The sequence below is a fragment of the Glandiceps talaboti genome, chromosome 23, assembly GCF_964340395.1.
Source record: "Glandiceps talaboti chromosome 23, keGlaTala1.1, whole genome shotgun sequence".
Classification (NCBI taxonomy): domain Eukaryota; kingdom Metazoa; phylum Hemichordata; class Enteropneusta; family Spengelidae; genus Glandiceps; species Glandiceps talaboti.
Window position 1 is genome coordinate 15369245 of NC_135571.1, and position 20794 is coordinate 15390038.

General features: G+C 31.8%; 1 protein-coding gene across 4 annotated transcripts in view; it reads left to right on the forward strand.

The window, feature by feature from the left end:
- LOC144452638 (anoctamin-4-like) overlaps positions 1–20794 on the forward strand; it is a 169739-nt gene that overhangs the window by 103654 nt on the left and 45291 nt on the right. For 3 of the 4 annotated variants that reach the window (XM_078143766.1, XM_078143768.1, XM_078143769.1), the window contains one exon: positions 19736–19818. In XM_078143766.1, coding sequence (XP_077999892.1) covers positions 19736–19818 — 83 coding nt within the window. Of the gene's footprint in view, positions 1–3427; positions 3489–19735; positions 19819–20794 lie in introns of all 4 variants that reach the window. The other variant, XM_078143767.1, reaches the window with a different exon arrangement.

Consider the following 20794-nt stretch of genomic DNA (forward strand, 5'->3'; position numbering starts at 1 on the left):
AGATCTTCCAATCCAGTTGTAAGGCAACTTATGTCTAATATTTATCTTTTCTGTGACAACAATGTGTCTTCCCCTCTATATGGCAACAATGTGTTCTCCCTTCAGTGTAGTTACATTGTTTGAGTATGATGGTTTGAGTGACTGCTATCATAATGATCTGTGATTGGTCAATCAGGATGATCTGTGATTGGTCAATCATAATGATCTGTGATTGGCCAATCATAATGATCTGTGATTGGCCAATCAGGATGATCTGTGATTGGCCAATCATAATGATCTGTGATTGGCCAATCAGGATGATCTGTGATTGGCCAATCATAATGATCTGTGATTGGCCAATCAGGATGATCTATGATAGGCCAGTCAGAAAGATCTGTGATTAGCCAGTCATGGTGATCTGTGATTGGCCAATCAGGACAATCTGTGATTGGTTAATGAGGATGATATGTAATTGGCCAATCGTGGTGATCTGTGATTAGCCAATCATGGTGATCTGTGATTGGCCAATCAGGATGATCTGTGATTGGTTAATGAGGATGATATGTGACTGGTTAATGAGGATGATCTGTGATTGGTCAAACTGTATCCTTGATCCACAGCTACTAATCCAAGATTTAATCCACAGCTACTAATCCAAGACTTAATCCACAGCTCTTATCCAAGACTTAATCCACAGCTCTTATCCAAGACTTAATCCACAGCTCTTATCCAAGACTTAATCCACAGCTCTTAGCCAAGACTTAATCCACAGTTCTAATCTAAAGCTTCTAATATTCCACAGCTTATCCTTCACTACTAACATACTACAGGATACTGAGGTGATCTTTGTCCAACCCAAGTCACTACACCTATTTATCCAAATGTAGTCTGTGTTCAGACTTGATGTGTGAATTGGCTCATCGAACATTAGGTCAACATGACATTATCACTGTGTTTTCTCACCCTAAATGGCTGACTTTGACAATGGAACAAGGTTCATGCTATTTGTGCTCTTCAAAGTTACTTACTATGCCCCTTTAGTCAAAGTTACATACTATGCCCCTTTAGTCAAAGTTACATACTATGCCCCTTTAGTCAAAGTTACAGACTATGCCCCTTTAGTCAAAGTTACATACTATGCCCCTTTAGTCAAAGTTACATACTATGCCCCTTTTGTCAAAGTTACACACTATGCCCCTTTTGTCAAAGTTACAGACTGTGCCCCTTTTGTCAAAGTTACACACTATGCCCCTTTAGTCAAAGTATGCCGCTTTAGTCAAAGTTACAGACTATGCCCCTTTTGTCAAAGTTACACACTATGCCCCTTTTGTCAAAGTTACAGACTGTGCCCCTTTTGTCAAAGTTACACACTATGCCCCTTTAGTCAAAGTATGCCGCTTTAGTCAAAGTTACAGACTATGCCCCTTTAGTCAAAGTAACACAATATGCCCCTTTAGTCAAAGTTACATTCTATGCCCCTTTAGTCAAAGTTACAGACTGTGCCCCTTTAGTCAAAGTTACATACTATGCCCCTTTAGTCAAAGTTACATACTATGCCCCTTTAGTCAAAGTTACAGACTGTGCCCCTTTTGTCAAAGTAACAGACTGTGCCCCTTTAGTCAAAGTTACAAACTGTGCCCCTTTAGTCAAAGTTACGTACTATGCCCCTTTTGTCAAAATTACAGACTGTGCCCATTTAGTCAAAGTTACAGACTATGCCACTTTATTCAAAGTTACAGACTATGCGGCTTTATTCAAAGTTACAGACTATGCGGCTTTATTCAAAGTTACAGACTGTGCCCCTTTTATTCAAAGTTACAGACTGTGCCCCTTTTGTCAAAGTTACAGACTATGCCCCTTTAGTCAAACTTACAGACTATGCCCCTTTAGTCAAACTTACAGACTATGCCCCTTTAGTCAAAGTTACAGACTATGCGGCTTTATTCAAAGTTACAGACTATGCCGCTTTATTCAAAGTTACAGACTATGCCCCTTTAGTCAAAGTTACAGACTATGCGGCTTTATTCAAAGTTACAGACTATGCCCCTTTAGTCAAAGTATGCCGCTTTAGTCAAAGTTACAGACTGTGCCCCTTTTGTCAAAGTTACATACTATGCCCCTTCAGTCAAAGTTACAGACTATGCCCCTTTTGTCAAAGTTACACACTATGCCCCTTTTGTCAAAGTTACAGACTGTGTCGCTTTAGTCAAAGTTACACACTATGCCCCTTTAGTCAAAGTTACAGACTATGCCCCTTTAGTCAAAGTTACAGACTATGCCCCTTTTGTCAAAGTTACAGACTGAACCCCTTTAGTCAAAGTTACGTACTATGCCCCTTTTGTCAAAGTTACAGACTATGCCCCTTTTGTCAAAGTTACACACTATGCCCCTTTTGTCAAAGTTACAGACTGTGTCGCTTTAGTCAAAGTTACATACTATGCCCCTTTTAGTCAAAGTTACATACTATGCCCCTTTTGTCAAAGTTACATACTATGCCCCTTTTAGTCAAAGTTACAGACTATGCCCCTTTTAGTCAAAGTTACAGACTATGCCCCTTTTGTCAAAGTTACAGACTATGCCCCTTTTAGTCAAAGTTACATACTATGCCCCTTTAGTCAAAGTTACAGACTATGCCCCTTTTGTCAAAGTTACATACTATGCCCCTTTAGTCAAAGTTACAGACTATGCCCCTTTAGTCAAAGTTACAGACTATGCCCCTTTTGTCAAAGTTACATACTATGCCCCTTTTAGTCAAAGTTACATACTATGCCCCTTTTAGTCAAAGTTACAGACTATGCCGCTTTAGTCAAAGTTACATACTATGCCCCTTTTAGTCAAAGTTACATACTATGCCCCTTTAGTCAAAGTTACAGACTATGCCCCTTTAGTCAAAGTTACACACTATGCCCCTTTTGTCAAAGTTACACACTATGCCCCTTTTGTCAAAGTTACAGACTATGCCCCTTTAGTCAAAGTATGCCGCTTTAGTCAAAGTTACACACTATGCCGCTTTAGTCAAAGTTACACACTATGCCCCTTTAGTCAAAGTTACAGACTGTGCCCCTTTAGTCAAAGTTACATACTATGCCCCTTTAGTCAAAGTTACAGACTATGCCCCTATAGTCAAAGTTACATACTATGCCCCTTTAGTCAAAGTTACAGACTGTGCCCCTATAGTCAAAGTTACAGACTGAACCCCTTTAGTCAAAGTTACATACTATGCCCATTTAGTCAAAGTTACAGACTGTGCCCCTTTAGTCAAAGTTACGTACTATGCCCCTTTTGTCAAAATTACAGACTGTGCCCCTTTAGTCAAAGTTACATACTATGCCCCTTTAGTCAAAGTTACAGACTGCCCCTTTTGTCAAAGTTACAGACTGTGCCCCTTTAACATGATTTGATTATAAGCATAACTCATCTCATCTCTGCCAATGTTATATATTAACAGGTTAGCATGGTGTTTGACAACTATACATCTCCATTCTTTTCAATTTTCATGGCACTGTGGGGTGAGTTAATTCTCTCCACCACTTTTCCTGCACCAGCTAACTATAGGAACTAACCATGTAATGTACAATCTGAAGCTAGTCTGTACTCATTTATGCAAATGACAATATATATGTGTTCTGTTTTATGTAATTGCTAATCTAATGGTAAGCCTCTAGAGTGAGCAAATTGACCATACCTAACCCAATATGTTTATCCCAGTGTTAACCATTGTAATTATTGCTATGTGACTAGGACAGTGCAGTATATAGCAAAGATCATTGTCAAATAACTTACTTACAACACACAATTATGGCTGGTTGTCTGCGCACCCTATTCTATGATTTATTTTCATGGATACTCCTTAACTTTGTTCACACCAGGCAAGTGAATGCTACCAAGTTTGCTGTCTTTTAGCATAAGTAGACTGTGCCACCTAGTTTGCTGTCTTTTAGCATAAGTAGACTGTGCCACCTAGTTTGCTGTCTTTTAGCATGTGGGGACTGAGAATGACTGATTTGATTAATTTGCACTTTTCTAAACTAACCACACCTGTTTTTATTCTTTTTTGTTAGACTTTCCTTACCAGGCATGTTTTTATTCTTTTTTGTTAGACTTTCCTAACCAGGTGATATTTTTCAAGTCACATCTACTAACAAACCAACTCATACATTTTATTTTTTTGCCTAATTTATTGTCTCATTTTCTTCAATGCTTAACTTATTGCCATGACGACCTTTCTCTTTTTACTTCTGTTCTGTATTCTAATTGTCTCTGTCTGCATGGTATGGCTTGGTATAGGTTGCATTAATATTCGATAACGGAGCTACACCCCCGTTTGCTGCATTTATGGCATTATGGGGTAAGCGTCTTTTTTATGTTAAGGAACAGTCAAGGATTCCTACAGCTTTCTTCATTGTTCTTGATAAGTGATGTGAATAGTTTGATAAGTGATGTACATAGTTTGATAAGAATCTAAAATAGTTGGCTGTCTGTTCAATAGAGACAAACAATATTTAATGTTTGGAAGTAAGGCTATGGTGCATTTATCATTTGCTGCCACTAATTTCTAGTAAAGTTTTTGAGGGGTGAGTGTCTTCTATGAAGAAGACTTGTTTTGGTATGGTGTATGGATCAGAGCTAGTGTTTTATGTCTACATATGTGTCAGTGTCTGTCACTGTTTGGCTGTCAGTAGGGACCCAAATGAAATACATATGTGTCAGTGTCTGTCACTGTTTTGTTTGGCTGTCAGTAGGGACCCAAATGAAATACATATGTATCAGTGTCTGTCACTGTTTGGCTGTCAGTAGGGACCCAAATGAAATACATATGTGTCAGTGTCTGTCGCTGTTTGGCTGTCAGTAGGGACCCAAATGAAATACATATTATGTATCAGTGTCTGTCGCTGTTTGGCTGTCAGTAGGGACCCAAATGAAATACATATGTATCAGTGTCTGTCGCTGTTTGGCTGTCAGTAGGGACCCAAATGAAATACATATGTATCAGTGTCTGTCACTGTTTGGCTGTCAGTAGGGACCCAAATGAAATACATATGTATCAGTGTCTGTCACTGTTTGGCTGTCAGTAGGGACCCAAATGAAATAATCGAATTGTATAATTAGCTTCTTTCTAACCAATATATTGTATACCAATAGATAGCTGATTGATGAACTCATTCAGTTGTGTGATTGGCTATTCTTTCAAATGGTCATATGGATGACTGAGTGTGGTATTTATTTTGGATTTTTTAATTTATAAAACAATTTATAATATCATGGCTTCCTGCTTGAAAAATCAATGTAAAACAACATATATCAAGTCCTTTTTTGTAACTCAATAAATCGCATTAGATTATTAAATGTGAAAAATGTTTGTTATTGTACGTACATATAACAAACTTTTTACACATTTTTTAGCTTTTTGCAGTGTATTGAGTTACAAAAAAAAGACTTTGTTTATGTTGTTTTACATTGATCTTTCAAGTAGGAAGCCATGATAAAATTGTTTTATAAATTTAAAAAATCCATTATAAATGTCCAATCCTCATCCATACTTTAAGTCTAGGTAATCTATTCAAATTAAGAATAGTAGCGCACTGTACAACATTTTACCCACAACTCTCTCTGATTTGTAGTGTTGGACATCATCTCCTTCAAGTCAGACAAATCTCACCAGTGTATAGGGTTTTGTAAAAACATTTTTTCCATTTGGCAATCGTAGAATTGCCACTGATGAATTTCTGAATACCCATTTTCATCGGTTCTGGTATCAGTGATTTATTGTAGAAGGAGTAGCAATTTTAGGAATTTGTCAGCAGATTTTCTTGAAAGACATGCAGAATATTTGCGAGGAAACTAAGGAAAATATATGCACCTGTCATGACTTTGCCAAAGATATAGATTTATTTGAATAGGTATGACAAAAGAAATTTACATACTAAAACTCATCATACACACTGACTACCCAAGTTATTGAAACTTTGACAGTGAAAAGTGTTTTATTCACAGCACATGCTTAATTTAGTTGTTAGTTCATTTTTGTACAAAATTTAGAACTTTATTTTTGATTCCTAATCGTACTTTTGCTACATATTAATTAAACTTAATTTCTATGCTTAAAATGTTGAAAAGTATGGATTATTGAAAAAGTTATAAAATAAGGAACCTCCAAGCATACCAATCAGAGAGAGTTGTGGGTAAGATATTGTACAGTGTAGCGTTACATTAAGATCTGAAAGTATTTCATTATTTGTAGTAGATCTGTAGTGAGATGTCATTTCAAAATAGTGTAATTTACCATTGTGAGAGATCAAAGGTCAGGGAGAGTATATGCGACAGCTACAGATGGTTTGTTGATGGTGTTCTCTTCTTATCTTAATTAACACAATTGATTGTACTGTGACAAGTTTGAAGAGTTCAGTGAATTATATTATTTATAATTTGTAAACATCCTGTGTGTCTTACATATTAAAAACCTGAAAAGAAATAGAGGAATATAACTGGTGAAGTACAGTCTATATATCTATACGTCTATACATGGTAACACAGTATAGTCTATATATCTATACGTCTATACATGGTAACACAGTATAGTCTATATATCTATACGTCTATACATGGTAACACAGTATAGTCTATATATCTATACATGGTAATGCAGTATAGTCTATACATCTATACATGGTAATGCAGTATAGTCTATATGTCTATACATGGTAACACAGTATAGTCTATATATCTATACATGATAATGCAGTATAGTCTTTATATCTATACATGGTAACACAGTATAGTCTATATATCTATACATGGTAATGCAGTATAGTCTATATATCTATACATGGTAATGCAGTATAGTCTATACATCTATACATGGTAACACAGTATAGTCTATATATCTATACATGGTAATGCAGTACAGTCTATACATCTATACATGGTAACACAGTATAATCTATATATCTATACATGGGAACACAGTATAGTCTATATATCTATACATGGTAACACAGTATAATCTATATATCTATACATGGGAACACAGTATAGTCTATATATCTATACATGGTAACACAGTATAGTCTATATATCTATACATGATAATGCAGTATAGTCTATATATCTATACATGGTAACACAGTATAGTCTATATATCTATACATGGTAACGCAGTATAGTCTATATATCTATACATGGTAATGCAGTATAGTCTATATATCTATACATGGTAACGCAGTATAGTCTATATATCTATACATGGTAATGCAGTATAGTCTATATCTATACATGGTAACGAAGTATAGTCTATATATCTATACATGGTAACACAGTATAGTCTATATATCTATACATGGTAATGTAGTATAGTCTATATATCTATATATGGTAACACAGTATAGTCTATATGTCTATACATGGTAACACAGTATAGTCTATATATCTATACATGGTAACGCAGTATAGTCTATATTGCTATACATGGTAACGAAGTATAGTCTATATATCTATACATGGTAATGCAGTATAGTCTATATATCTATACATGGTAATGCAGTATAGTCTATATATCTATACATGGTAATGCAGTATAGTCTATATATCTATACATGGTAATGCAGTATAGTCTATATATCTATACATGGTAACACAGTATAATCTATATATCTATACATGGTAACACAGTATAGTCTATATATCTATACATGGTAACACAGTATAGTCTATATATCTATACATGGTAATGCAGTATAGTCTATATATCTATATATGGTAACACAGTATAATCTATATATCTATACATGGTAATGCAGTATAGTCTATATATCTATACATGGTAACGCAGTATAGTCTATATATCTATACATGGTAACACAGTATAGTCTATATATCTATACATGGTAATGCAGTATAGTCTATATATCTATACATGGTAACACAGTATAGTCTATATATCTATACATGGTAATGCAGTATAGTCTATATATCTATACATGGTAACACAGTATAGTCTATACATCTATACATGGTAACGCAGTATAGTATATATATCTATACATGATAATGCAGTATAGTCTTTATATCTATACATGGTAACACAGTATAGTCTATATATCTATACATGGTAACACAGTATAGTCTATATATCTATACTTGGTAACACAGTATAGTCTATATATCTATACATGGTAACACAGTATAGTCTATATATCTATACTTGGTAACACAGTATAGTCTATATATCTATACATGGTAACACAGTATAGTCTATATAGCTATACATGGTAATGTAGTATAGTCTATATATCTATACATGGTAATGCAGTATAGTCTATATATCTATACTTGGTAACACAGTATAGTCTATATATCTATACATGGTAATGCAGTATAGTCTATATATCTATACATGGTAATGCAGTATAGTCTATATATCTATACTTGGTAACACAGTATAGTCTATATATCTATACATGGTAACGCAGTATAGTCTATATAGCTATACATGGTAATGTAGTATAGTCTATATAGCTATACATGGTAACGCAGTATAGTCTATATATCTATACATGGTAACACAGTATAGTCTATATATATATACCTGGTAACGCAGTATAGTCTATATATCTATACATGGTAACGTAGTATAATATATATATCTATACATGGTAATGCAGTATAATCTATATATCTATACATGGTAATGCAGTATAGTCTATATATCTATACATGGTAATGCAGTATAATCTATATATCTATACATGGTAGCACAGTATAGTCTATATATCTATACATGGTAACACAGTATAGTCTATATGTCTATACATGGTAATGCAGTATAGTCTATATATCTATACATGGTAATGCAGTATAGTCTATATATCTATACATGGTAACACATTATAGTCTATATATCTATACATGGTAACACAGTATAGTCTATATATCTATACATGATAATGCAGTATAGTCTATATGTCTATACATGGTAATGCAGTATAGTCTATATATCTATACATGGTAATGCAATATAGTCTATATATCTATACATGGTAACACAGTATAGTCTATATATCTATACATGGTAACACAGTATAGTCTATATATCTATACATGATAATGCAGTATAGTCTTTATATCTATACATGGTAACACAGTATAGTCTATATATCTATACATGGTAATGCAGTATAGTCTATACATCTATACATGGTAATGCAGTATAGTCTATACATCTATACATGGTAACACAGTATAGTCTATATATCTATACATGATAATGCAGTATAGTCTTTATATCTATACATGGTAACACAGTATAGTCTATATATCTATACATGGTAACACAGTATAGTCTATATATCTATACATGGTAATGCAGTATAGTCTATATATCTATACATGGTAACGCAGTATAGTATATATATCTATACATGGTAATGCAGTATAGTCTATATATCTATTCATGGTAACGCAGTATAGTCTATATATCTATACATGGTAACACAGTATAGTCTATATATATATATACCTGGTAACGCAGTATAGTCTATATATCTATACATGGTAACGTAGTATAATATATATATCTATACATGGTAATGCAGTATAATCTATATATCTATACATGGTAACGCAGTATAGTCTATATATCTATACATGGTAACACAGTATAGTCTATATATCTATACATGGTAATGCAGTATAGTCTATATATCTATACATGGTAACACAGTATAGTCTATATATCTATACATGGTAATGCAGTATAGTCTATATATCTATACATGGTAACACAGTATAGTCTATACATCTATACATGGTAACGCAGTATAGTATATATATCTATACATGATAATGCAGTATAGTCTTTATATCTATACATGGTAACACAGTATAGTCTATATATCTATACATGGTAACACAGTATAGTCTATATATCTATACTTGGTAACACAGTATAGTCTATATATCTATACATGGTAACACAGTATAGTCTATATATCTATACTTGGTAACACAGTATAGTCTATATATCTATACATGGTAACACAGTATAGTCTATATAGCTATACATGGTAATGTAGTATAGTCTATATATCTATACATGGTAATGCAGTATAGTCTATATATCTATACTTGGTAACACAGTATAGTCTATATATCTATACATGGTAATGCAGTATAGTCTATATATCTATACATGGTAATGCAGTATAGTCTATATATCTATACTTGGTAACACAGTATAGTCTATATATCTATACATGGTAACGCAGTATAGTCTATATAGCTATACATGGTAATGTAGTATAGTCTATATAGCTATACATGGTAACGCAGTATAGTCTATATATCTATACATGGTAACACAGTATAGTCTATATATATATACCTGGTAACGCAGTATAGTCTATATATCTATACATGGTAACGTAGTATAATATATATATCTATACATGGTAATGCAGTATAATCTATATATCTATACATGGTAATGCAGTATAGTCTATATATCTATACATGGTAATGCAGTATAATCTATATATCTATACATGGTAGCACAGTATAGTCTATATATCTATACATGGTAACACAGTATAGTCTATATGTCTATACATGGTAATGCAGTATAGTCTATATATCTATACATGGTAATGCAGTATAGTCTATATATCTATACATGGTAACACATTATAGTCTATATATCTATACATGGTAACACAGTATAGTCTATATATCTATACATGATAATGCAGTATAGTCTATATGTCTATACATGGTAATGCAGTATAGTCTATATATCTATACATGGTAATGCAATATAGTCTATATATCTATACATGGTAACACAGTATAGTCTATATATCTATACATGGTAACACAGTATAGTCTATATATCTATACATGATAATGCAGTATAGTCTTTATATCTATACATGGTAACACAGTATAGTCTATATATCTATACATGGTAATGCAGTATAGTCTATACATCTATACATGGTAATGCAGTATAGTCTATACATCTATACATGGTAACACAGTATAGTCTATATATCTATACATGATAATGCAGTATAGTCTTTATATCTATACATGGTAACACAGTATAGTCTATATATCTATACATGGTAACACAGTATAGTCTATATATCTATACATGGTAATGCAGTATAGTCTATATATCTATACATGGTAACGCAGTATAGTATATATATCTATACATGGTAATGCAGTATAGTCTATATATCTATTCATGGTAACGCAGTATAGTCTATATATCTATACATGGTAACACAGTATAGTCTATATATATATATACCTGGTAACGCAGTATAGTCTATATATCTATACATGGTAACGTAGTATAATATATATATATCTATACATGGTAATGCAGTATAATCTATATATCTATACATGGTAATGCAGTATAGTCTATATATCTATACATGGTAATGCAGTATAATCTATATATCTATACATGGTAGCACAGTATAGTCTATATATCTATACATGGTAACACAGTATAGTCTATATGTCTATACATGGTAATGCAGTATAGTCTATATATCTATACATGGTAATGCAGTATAGTCTATATATCTATACATGGTAACACAGTATAGTCTATATATCTATACATGGTAACACAGTATAGTCTATATATCTATACATGATAATGCAGTATAGTCTATATGTCTATACATGGTAATGCAGTATAGTCTATATATCTATACATGGTAATGCAGTATAGTCTATATATCTATACATGGTAACACAGTATAGTCTATATATCTATACATGGTAACACAGTATAGTCTATATATCTATACATGATAATGCAGTATAGTCTTTATATCTATACATGGTAACACAGTATAGTCTATATATCTATACATGGTAATGCAGTATAGTCTATACATCTATACATGGTAATGCAGTATAGTCTATACATCTATACATGGTAACACAGTATAGTCTATATATCTATACATGATAATGCAGTATAGTCTTTATATCTATACATGGTAACACAGTATAGTCTATATATCTATACATGGTAACACAGTATAGTCTATATATCTATACATGGTAATGCAGTATAGTCTATATATCTATACATGGTAACGCAGTATAGTATATATATCTATACATGGTAATGCAGTATAGTCTATATATCTATTCATGGTAACGCAGTATAGTCTATATATCTATTCATGGTAACGCAGTATAGTCTATATCTATACATGGTAATGTAGTATAGTCTATATATCTATACATGGTAACGTAGTATAGTCTATATATCTATACATGGTAATGCAGTATAGTCTATATATCTATACATGGTAATGCAGTATAGTCTATATAGCTATATATGGTAATGCAGTATAGTCTATATCTATACATGGTAATGTAGTATAGTCTATATATCTATACATGGTAATGTAGTATAGTCTAAATAGCTATATATGGTAATGCAGTATAGTCTATATCTATACATGGTAATGTAGTATAGTCTATATATCTATACATCGTAACACAGTTTAATCTATATATCTATACATGGTAACGCAGTATAGTCTATATATCTATACATGGTAACACAGTATAGTCTATATCTATACATGGTAATGCAGTATAGTCTTTATATCTGTACATGGTAACGTAGTATAGTCTATATATCTATACATGGTAACGCAGTATAGTCTATATATCTATACATGGTAATGCAGTATAGTCTATATATCTATACATCGTAACACAGTATAGTCTATATATCTATACATCGTAACACAGTTTAATCTATATATCTATACATGGTAACGCAGTATAGTCTATACATCTATACATGGTAATGCAGTATAGTCTATATGTCTATACATGGTAATGCAGTATAGTCTATATATCTATACATGGTAACACAGTATAATCTATATATCTATACATGGTAACGCAGTATAGTCTATATATCTATACATGGTAATGCAGTATAGTCTATATATCTATACATGGTAACGAAGTATAGTCTATATGTCTATACATGGTAATGCAGTATAGTCTATATATCTATACATGGTAACACAGTATAGTCTATATATCTATACATGGTAACACAGTATAGTCTATATATCTATACATGGTAATGCAGTATAGTCTATATGTCTACACATGGTAACGCAGTATAGTCTATATATCTATACATGGTAATGCAGTATAGTCTATATCTATACATGGTAACACAGTATAGTCTATATATCTATACATCGTAACACAGTTTAATCTATATATCTATACATGGTAACACAGTATAGTCTATATATCTATACATGGTAATGCAGTATAGTCTATATATCTATACATGGTAACGAAGTATAGTCTATATGTCTATACATGGTAATGCAGTATAGTCTATATATCTATACATGGTAACGCAGTATAGTCTATATATCTATACATGGTAACACAGTATAGTCTATATATCTATACATGGTAACGCAGTATAGTCTATATGTCTATACATGGTAATGCAGTATAGTCTATATATCTATACATGGTAACGCAGTATAGTCTATATATCTATACATGGTAATGCAGTATACTCTATATATCTATACATGGTAATGCAGTATAGTCTATATATCTATACATGGTAACGCAGTATAGTCTATATATCTATACATGGTAACGAAGTATAGTCTATATATCTATACATGGTAACACAGTATAGTCTATATATCTATACATGGTAATGCAGTATAGTCTATATATCTATACATGGTAATGCAGTATAGTCTATATGTCTATACATGGTAATGCAGTATAGTCTATATATCTATACATGGTAACGAAGTATAGTCTATATGTCTATACATGGTAACGCAGTATAGTCTATATATCTATACATGGTAATGCAGTATAGTCTATATATCTATACATGGTAACACAGTATAGTCTATATCTATACATGGTAACGTAGTATAATCTATATAGCTATACATTGTAATGCAGTATAGTCTATATCTATACATTGTAACGCAGTATAGTCTATATCTATACATGGTAATGCAGTATAGTCTATATATCTATACATGGTAATGCAGTATAGTCTGTATATCTATACATGGTAACGCAGTATAGTCTATATATCTATACATGGTAATGCAGTATAGTCTATATATCTATACATGGTAACGCAGTATAGTCTATATATCTATACATGGTAACGCAGTATAGTCTATATATCTATACATGGTAATGCAGTATAGTCTATATATCTATACATGGTAACGCAGTATAGTCTATATATCTATACATGGTAATGCAGTATAGTCTATATATCTATACATGGTAATGCAGTATAGTCTATATATCTATACATGGTAGCACAGTATAGTCTATATATCTATACATGGTAACACAGTATAGTCTATATATCTATACATGGTAATGCAGTATAGTCTATATATCTATACATGGTAGCACAGTATAGTCTATATATCTATACATGGTAACACAGTATAGTCTATATATCTATACATGGTAATGCAGTATAGTCTATATATCTATACATGGTAACGCAGTATAGTCTATATATCTATACATGGTAATGCAGTATAGTCTATATCTATACATGGTAACGCAGTATAGTCTATATGTCTATACATGGTAATGCAGTATAGTCTATATATCTATACATGGTAACGCAGTATAGTCTATACATCTATACATGGTAACGAAGTATAGTCTATATATCTATACATGGTAACGAAGTATAGTCTATATGTCTATACATGGTAATGCAGTATAGTCTATATATCTATACATGGTAACGAAGTATAGTCTATATGTCTATACATGGTAATGCAGTATAGTCTATATATCTATACATGATAACACAGTATACTCTATATATCTATACATGGTAATGCAGTATAGTCTATATATCTATACATGGTAACGCAGTATAGTCTATATCTATACATGGTAACACAGTATAGTCTATACATCTATACATGGTAATGCAGTATAGTCTATATATCTATACATGGTAACGAAGTATAGTCTATATGTCTATACATGGTAATGCAGTATAGTCTATATATCTATACATGGTAACGCAGTATAGTCTATATATCTATACATGGTAACACAGTTTAATCTATATATCTATACATGGTAATGCAGTATAGTCTATATATCTATACATGGTAACGAAGTATAGTCTATATGTCTATACATGGTAATGCAGTATAGTCTATATATCTATACATGGTAACGCAGTATAGTCTATATATCTATACATGGTAACACAGTATAGTCTATACATCTATACATGGTAATGCAGTATAGTCTATATATCTATACATGGTAACACAGTACAGTCTATATATCTATACATGGTAACGAAGTATAGTCTATATATCTATACATGGTAACACAGTATAGTCTATATATCTATACATGGTAATGCAGTATAGTCTATATATCTATACATGGTAATGCAGTATAGTCTATATGTCTATACATGGTAACGAAGTATAGTCTATATATCTATACATGGTAATGCAGTATAGTCTATATGTCTATACATGGTAACGCAGTTTAATCTTTATATCTATACATGGTAATGCAGTATAGTCTATATATCTATACATGGTAACGCAGTTTAATCTTTATATCTATACATGGTAATGCAGTATAGTCTATATATCTATACATGGTAATGCATTATAGTCTATATATCTATACATGGTAACGCAGTATAGTCTATATATCTATACATGGTAATGCAGTATAGTCTATATATCTATACATGGTAACGCAGTATAGTCTATATGTCTATACATGGTAACGAAGTATAGTCTATATATCTATACATGGTAATGCAGTATAGTCTATATGTCTATACATGGTAATGCAGTATAGTCTATATATCTATACATGGTAACGAAGTATAGTCTATATGTCTATACATGGTAACGCAGTTTAATCTTTATATCTATACATGGTAATGCAGTATAGTCTATATATCTATACATGGTAACGCAGTTTAATCTTTATATCTATACATGGTAATGCAGTATAGTCTATATATCTATACATGGTAATGCAGTATAGTCTATATATCTATACATGGTAACGCAGTATAGTCTATATATCTATACATGGTAACGCAGTATAGTCTATATATCTATACATGGTAATGCAGTATAGTCTATATATCTATACATGGTAACGCAGTATAGTCTATATATCTATACATGGTAACACAGTATAGTCTATATAGCTATATATGGTAATGCAGTATAGTCTATATCTATACATGGTAATGTAGTATAGTCTATATGTCTATACATGGTAACGTAGTATAATCTATATATCTATACATGGTAATGCAGTATAGTCTTTATATCTGTACATGGTAACGTAGTATAATCTATATATCTATACATGGTAATGCAGTATAGTCTATATATCTATACATGGTAATGCAGTATAGTCTATATATCTATACATGGTAATGCAGTATAGTCTGTATATCTATACATGGTAACGCAGTATAGTCTATATATCTATACATGGTAATGCAGTATAGTCTATATATCTATACATGGTAACGCAGTATAGTCTATATATCTATACATGGTAACGCAGTATAGTCTATATATCTATACATGGTAATGCAGTATAGTCTATATATCTATACATGGTAACGCAGTATAGTCTATATATCTATACATGGTAATGCAGTATAGTCTATATATCTATACATGGTAATGCAGTATAGTCTATATATCTATACATGGTAGCACAGTATAGTCTATATATCTATACATGGTAACACAGTATAGTCTATATATCTATACATGGTAATGCAGTATAGTCTATATATCTATACATGGTAGCACAGTATAGTCTATATATCTATACATGGTAACACAGTATAGTCTATATATCTATACATGGTAATGCAGTATAGTCTATATATCTATACATGGTAACGCAGTATAGTCTATATATCTATACATGGTAATGCAGTATAGTCTATATCTATACATGGTAACGCAGTATAGTCTATATGTCTATACATGGTAATGCAGTATAGTCTATATATCTATACATGGTAACGCAGTATAGTCTATACATCTATACATGGTAACGAAGTATAGTCTATATATCTATACATGGTAACGAAGTATAGTCTATATGTCTATACATGGTAATGCAGTATAGTCTATATATCTATACATGGTAACGAAGTATAGTCTATATGTCTATACATGGTAATGCAGTATAGTCTATATATCTATACATGATAACACAGTATACTCTATATATCTATACATGGTAATGCAGTATAGTCTATATATCTATACATGGTAACGCAGTATAGTCTATATCTATACATGGTAACACAGTATAGTCTATACATCTATACATGGTAATGCAGTATAGTCTATATATCTATACATGGTAACGAAGTATAGTCTATATGTCTATACATGGTAATGCAGTATAGTCTATATATCTATACATGGTAACGCAGTATAGTCTATATATCTATACATGGTAACACAGTTTAATCTATATATCTATACATGGTAATGCAGTATAGTCTATATATCTATACATGGTAACGAAGTATAGTCTATATGTCTATACATGGTAATGCAGTATAGTCTATATATCTATACATGGTAACGCAGTATAGTCTATATATCTATACATGGTAACACAGTATAGTCTATACATCTATACATGGTAATGCAGTATAGTCTATATATCTATACATGGTAACACAGTACAGTCTATATATCTATACATGGTAACGAAGTATAGTCTATATATCTATACATGGTAACACAGTATAGTCTATATATCTATACATGGTAATGCAGTATAGTCTATATATCTATACATGGTAATGCAGTATAGTCTATATGTCTATACATGGTAACGAAGTATAGTCTATATATCTATACATGGTAATGCAGTATAGTCTATATGTCTATACATGGTAACGCAGTTTAATCTTTATATCTATACATGGTAATGCAGTATAGTCTATATATCTATACATGGTAACGCAGTTTAATCTTTATATCTATACATGGTAATGCAGTATAGTCTATATATCTATACATGGTAATGCATTATAGTCTATATATCTATACATGGTAACGCAGTATAGTCTATATATCTATACATGGTAATGCAGTATAGTCTATATATCTATACATGGTAACGCAGTATAGTCTATATGTCTATACATGGTAACGAAGTATAGTCTATATATCTATACATGGTAATGCAGTATAGTCTATATGTCTATACATGGTAATGCAGTATAGTCTATATATCTATACATGGTAACGAAGTATAGTCTATATGTCTATACATGGTAACGCAGTTTAATCTTTATATCTATACATGGTAATGCAGTATAGTCTATATATCTATACATGGTAACGCAGTTTAATCTTTATATCTATACATGGTAATGCAGTATAGTCTATATATCTATACATGGTAATGCAGTATAGTCTATATATCTATACATGGTAACGCAGTATAGTCTATATATCTATACATGGTAACGCAGTATAGTCTATATATCTATACATGGTAATGCAGTATAGTCTATATATCTATACATGGTAACGCAGTATAGTCTATATATCTATACATGGTAACACAGTATAGTCTATATAGCTATATATGGTAATGCAGTATAGTCTATATCTATACATGGTAATGTAGTATAGTCTATATGTCTATACATGGTAACGTAGTATAATCTATATATCTATACATGGTAATGCAGTATAGTCTTTATATCTGTACATGGTAACGTAGTATAATCTATATATCTATACATGGTAATGCAGTATAGTCTATATATCTATACTTGGTATCGTAGTATAGTCTATATATCTATACATGGTAACGCAGTATAGTCTATATATCTATACATGGTAGCACAGTATAGTCTATATATCTATACATGGTAACACAGTATAGTCTATATATCTATACATGGTAATGAAGTATAGTCTATATATCTATACATGGTAACGCAGTTTAATCTATATATCTATACATGATAATGTAGTATAGTCTATATGTCTATACATGGTAACGCAGTATAATCTATATATCTATACATGGGAACACAGTATAGTCTATATATCTATACATGGTAACGCAGTATAGTCTATATATCTATACATGGTAACGAAGTATAGTCTATATATCTATACATGGTAACGCAGTATAGTCTATATATCTATACATGGTAACACAGTATAGTCTATATATCTATATATGGTGACGTAGTATAGTCTATATCTATGCTGCCAGCTAGGTTATCAATGTTGAAGTTTGACAGACTGAGTGTATACATCGAAAGATCTGTTAATCAAATTGAGCACAAAATGAAATAGAATTGTCTTCAAATTCACAACAAATTATGTGAAAGTATTTGGCTGTATTTCACTTACCCTTGATACAAGAATATGGCTAGTTTTTCATTTAAAGTGGTTCACTGATAAGAGTTGAATGTCTCACATTGGCAACTTTTGATGATATATGGAATAATATGGTCTTGTTTCCATAGCTACCTGGTATGCTCTAGAATGTCAATACAAGTCAATAGAACAATATCAAATGACAGCTTAATATTTCCTTAACATTCCTCTATACTAATTATTGTAACTTTCTGTGTTTGATAAATGAATCATAAATGAATTGTTCTTCTCTTTACTAGCTACATTATTTCTGGAGTTCTGGAAGAGAAAGCAGTTTGAAATCCAATATGACTGGGATCTGTTTGGTTTTGAAGACCATGAGGTATGTGTTAACCTTTGACCTTGGAAAGCTTACCATAAATAGAACATAAGATAGACTAAAATCCCTAGAGAAACACTGATTAATGGGGGGGGGGGGTCTCAGCTGGTTAATGGGTGCAGATTCAAGTTACAAGCACAACAATTCCAAAAGTAGGTGCCAAATTTCTATATTTCATCCAGAAACTAAGAATAAAATGTCTATAGTCAGCCAGAAACTAAGAATCAAATGTCTATAGTCAGCCTGAAACTGAGAATCAAATGTCTATAGTCAGCCTGAAACTGAGAATCAAATGTCTACAGTCAGCCTGAAAGTGAGAATCAAATGTCTATAGTCAGCCTGAAACTAAGAATCAAATGTCTATAGTCAGCCTGAAAGTGAGAATAAAATGTCTATAGTCAGCCTGAAAGTGAGAATCAAATGTCTACAGTCAGCCTGAAAATGAGAATCAAATGTCTACAGTCAGCCTGAAACTAAGAATCAAATGTCTATAGTCAGCCTGAAACTAAGAATCAAATGTCTATAGTCAGCCTGAAAGTGAGAATCAAATGTCTACAGTCAGCCTGAAACTAGGATTCAAATGTCTACAGTCAGCCTGAAAGTGAGAATCAAATGTCTACAGTCAGCCTGAAAATGAGAATCAAATGTCTATAGTCAGCCTGAAACTAAGAATCAAATGTCTAAAGTCAGCCTGAAAGTGAGAATAAAATGTCTATAGTCAGCCTGAAAGTGAGAATCAAATGTCTATAGTCAGCCTGAAAGTGAGAATCAAATGTCTATAGTCAGCCTGAAAGTGAGAATCAAATGTCTATAGTCAGCCTGAAACTAAGAATCAAATGTCTATAGTCAACCTGAAAGTGAGAATCAAATGTCTACAGTCAGCCTGAAAGTGAGAATCAAATGTCTATAGTCAGCCTGAAAATGAGAATCAAATGTCTATAGTCAGCCTGAAAGTGAGAATCAAATGTCTATAGTCAGC